Genomic DNA, 3,975 nt, shown 5'->3' with positions numbered 1-3,975 from the left:
AAGAGTAGTTGCCTGGCCTACTATTCCACCCATTTATATTCTTTCACCACTAGATGCTTAAACAAAGCAAATGTTAATTCAAATAAAAATTGAAGGAAAACAAAAGCTCAAGTGATCAGTCAATATTTAATCAATAAATAATTCTTAAACTCACAAATGTCGTATAATAAGAGGTTGCTCATGGCCATTTTTGTCTTGTTCTTTTTTCTTAACTAACTCCATGTGAAAAAATTGTCATAATTCTCAAAATGTTCATAAAACACATTTAAATTGAAGACTAGACTGAGCAAGTCATGGGGTTGGTGAGAACCGTCGCTTGTTCCATCCACCTAAAGCAACCACTCACAATTTGTGAAAGAAAATTGTGCGTGTCTGATCCGTAATATAGTGCGTAATTGGGTTGGTAAGAACTATTATTTGTTTCAAGTCAATCGCTTATGGTTATACGTTTTAACGTTTCTATATAATTGTGAGTGTTTGATCCGTAAGATAAGAACATAATTGACTTAAAATATCGTATCAATTATGACATATAAAGTAAGTTTTATTTCAATAAGAGGATAAGAAATAACATGGAAAGAATTCAATGTCATGTCAAGAGAAATTTACACATTACATTGCATTATTAAATCGAAAATGTGCTCAAACTCAAATGTCCCACATGCGTGGAACCAATCAAGACACACGTCTCACAAAACACACAAAAAAAGTAATGTGAAGGGATCATTTTTGCGTTGAGTGCATGCTCTCCTCAGCCCACCGACCTCCAATTCAACCTCTACACCTACCTCCTTTCCATCTCCCTTCCCACCAACACCATAGTCCCAGTCCAATTCCTTCATTCTTTCTCCTGATTTCTCAAAGAACCCATCTCTCTCTCTCTCTCATCAATGGAGGCCAAGCTGCTGATGGCCTCCTCTCCTGCCACTCTTTCATCTCCCCACGTTTCCAGTTCAAGACCCAATTATTTACTGCCCTTGAAAGCAATGCAATCCAACAGTTTCGCATGCCTCAGTTCTTCCTTGCCAAAGAAACCGAATTTGTCTGTCCAGGCTGCTTCGACCTCCATTGGGTACAAATACAATAACCCTTTTGCCTTAACTTGTTGGGTTTTATGATTTTCCATGTTTGTGCTTTTATGGTTCTCTTGGTTATTCTGTTTTTATGAGATTTCTATGTATATTCTGCTTTTGTATTGTTATTCTTTTTCCTGGAAATTGGCATACTTTAATTTTTTTCTGTGCACATATTATCCAACTATGCCAATTGTTCAGTACTCCAATTCATATTAACTACATCGATTGTTCAAAGATATTATTTTGAAATAGTATTCCAGCACTTGATTGTTTTGGTTAATTGTTAGGGAGTTTTTGCTTGATGGATTGATTAATGAGTTGGGCAACTTCAAATACTCCGGTTAATTCCAGTGCAAGTATTCCTGTTAGTTCTAGTCCAAGTAATCCGGTTAGTTCAAGTTTCCGGTTAGTTGAGTGATAGATGAACTGTTTACAATGAAAGAGATATTTTTTCTTGTATCGATAAGACATAATGTTGTGATTTCAAATTTTAAAAGCCATGGACAATTATAGCTTGAAATTCACTTTTACTGTGAATTATGAATGAAAATACTGTCGTTTAACTTTTCCATCGTTCATCGTAAAAATGCATATTATTGATTACTGGGTGGATTAGGAGCATCTTGCTTTCAATTTACTTTGGCTAGGTTCTAATACTATGCTGCCTATTTGTGAAGATCATTGGCTACGAAGAAAAGGGTGGATGAAACCGATAGTTTGACCCTAGAAGGTATAAGACATTCTTTGATCCGGCAGGAGGATAGCATAATTTTTAGCCTGTTGGAGAGAGCTCAATATTGTCATAATTTGCCTACATATGACCCCAATGCTCTCCCTGTTGATTGGTTCCACGGCTCCTTGGTAGAACACATTCTTAAAGAAACAGAAAAACTTCATGGCCAGGTATGCTAAATCTCAACGTGAACAATAAGAACACTCAGGGAAAGGATTATTGTGGGTTTCTTATTGACTTTGCATTGCGATTAGGTGGGAAGATTCAGCAGTCCTGATGAGCATCCTTTCTTTCCAGATGATGTACCTGAACCAGTGTTGCCACCTCTGCACTACCCTCAGGTAAAACATAACATAAATTAGGAACAATGAAGTTGATTATGCCCAAGCTTGTGCTTATCTTTACTTAAGAACAGCAGAAGGGCCACATGCAGGCCTGGTGTGGCGATGGCCTCCCATATCCTCCATGTGGCTGTTTTCAGTTTTTACATAATTTTAAGAATATATGTAATAGTTTAGATAATTCTGAAAACATACGGTTATTACCCCTCCCCTGCAAGGCTGCAAGGGACAATCCATGAGAAACATTTGAAAAGGTCTCATAAATAACTTGAACGAGTCTGGTTATGATTGAGAAAGTTGTGTTGAACATGGGGATTTTATTACCTTTTTTGGCCGATGTTTTCAGCTCAACATGGTCTAAAGCACAGAGAATGGAGTCTTTTCATGGTTTTACATGCTCAAAAGAAATTTATATCTAAAACTATTTAAGAGATAACTTGATCTGTAACATTCCTAGATCAATTAAAAATGGTAGTCAACTATGTGTATCCGTCTGCAACAAAAAATATATTCAGAAAATTTGATTTTACCAAAAAACTAGACATTTACAATCTAACACCGATGGGAAACAGTTAAAGAAACAATGTCTTGTTGGTCATTGTTTAACTGAAAGTTCACAACAATGATCTTGCCCTTCCAATTGCCCTTCCAATAGGAGGGCTTTCTTTTCATCTCCCCGCTTTCTGCATTGGTCCTATTTGTACTACCATTGTTGTGTGGCAACGGCAATCGTTGTTCTCATTTTCTGAGTGGCAGCTACTTTCATTCTGAATATAAATGTCCAACTTGCAAACAGGTTCTGCATCCCATTGCCAACTCTATTAACATAAACAGCAAAGTTTGGGAAACGTACTTTAGAGATATTATTCCAAGACTGGTTAAAGAAGGAGACGATGGTAATTACGGTTCAACTGCTGTTTGTGACACAATGTGCTTGCAGGTATTGAAATTGTACCTAATCTTATACTTGGCACAATCCATTTCTTGTTCATTTTCTTCTAGAACAATATTATGCATGTGATTTCTTGGCCCTAATAGATTCAGTAATTAATTGTGAGTAGTTTTTAAATTAGCATATCTATATGCTTACCGGGATTCCTATGATCGCAGGCTCTGTCCAAGAGAATCCATTATGGTAAATTTGTTGCAGAGTGCAAATTTCGATCCAATCCAAATGCCTATGAAGCTGCCATTATCGAACAGGTACATGGTCTTGAATGTATTTCTCTATCCTTTTGTCACAAGTAGTTTTGGATGTTCCGCACTCTTAGTCTGTTTTCTTCATTTTTTTTCAGAACAGGGACAAGGTGATGGCTTTGTTGACATATCCAACGGTTGAGGAGGCAATCATAAAGAGGGTGGAAATGAAGGCGAAAACTTACGGGCAAGAAGTGACCTTGTACGAAGGGGAAAAGAAAAATCCCAACCTGGTTTATAAGATAAAACCAACCTTGGTTGCAGATTTATATGGGGATTGGATCATGCCAATGACAAAGGAAGTTCAAGTGGAATACTTGTTAAGAAGGTTGGACTGAGAGAAAGTTAAACCAGTATTTAATATCTATTTCTATCCACGTACATAAATTTGTGCTTTTTGAAATTGTGCTTTTTTCAGAAGCATGGGGAGCTGCTTATGCTTTTACCTGTAATTTTACGATTTGATGTGGATGCTAAGAGGGGTGCAAAGACATGTTATTGTTGTATGATTAAAATAAGTATAGGCCGTTTTGCAGTCTATCTATCTATATATGTGCGCGTGTGTGTAAGTTTTGCAGCCCACTCTATCTTACTTAAGTCTTGAATGTTAGTACCACCCAACTAAAAC

At 36.9% G+C, this 3,975-nt stretch overlaps 1 protein-coding gene across 1 annotated transcript; it reads left to right on the top strand.

The window, feature by feature from the left end:
• Positions 1 to 724: 724 nt before the first annotated feature.
• LOC137740378 (chorismate mutase 1, chloroplastic-like) lies at positions 725 to 3,887 on the top strand. Its single transcript, XM_068480253.2, has 6 exons — positions 725 to 1,072; positions 1,754 to 1,979; positions 2,064 to 2,150; positions 2,947 to 3,090; positions 3,261 to 3,353; positions 3,446 to 3,887. Exons 1-6 carry the CDS (start codon positions 891 to 893, stop codon positions 3,683 to 3,685), a joined length of 972 nt encoding a protein of 323 aa, XP_068336354.2. The 5' UTR covers positions 725 to 890; the 3' UTR covers positions 3,686 to 3,887.
• The last annotated feature ends 88 nt before the right edge of the window (positions 3,888 to 3,975 follow it).

Source organism: Pyrus communis, chromosome 9 (assembly GCF_041283825.1).
Source record: "Pyrus communis isolate YQ-2024b chromosome 9, ASM4128382v1, whole genome shotgun sequence".
In the NCBI taxonomy this organism is placed as follows: Eukaryota; Viridiplantae; Streptophyta; class Magnoliopsida; order Rosales; family Rosaceae; genus Pyrus; species Pyrus communis.
Note: the sequence above shows the minus strand (reverse complement) of the source record. Positions and strands in the feature narration are given on the sequence as shown.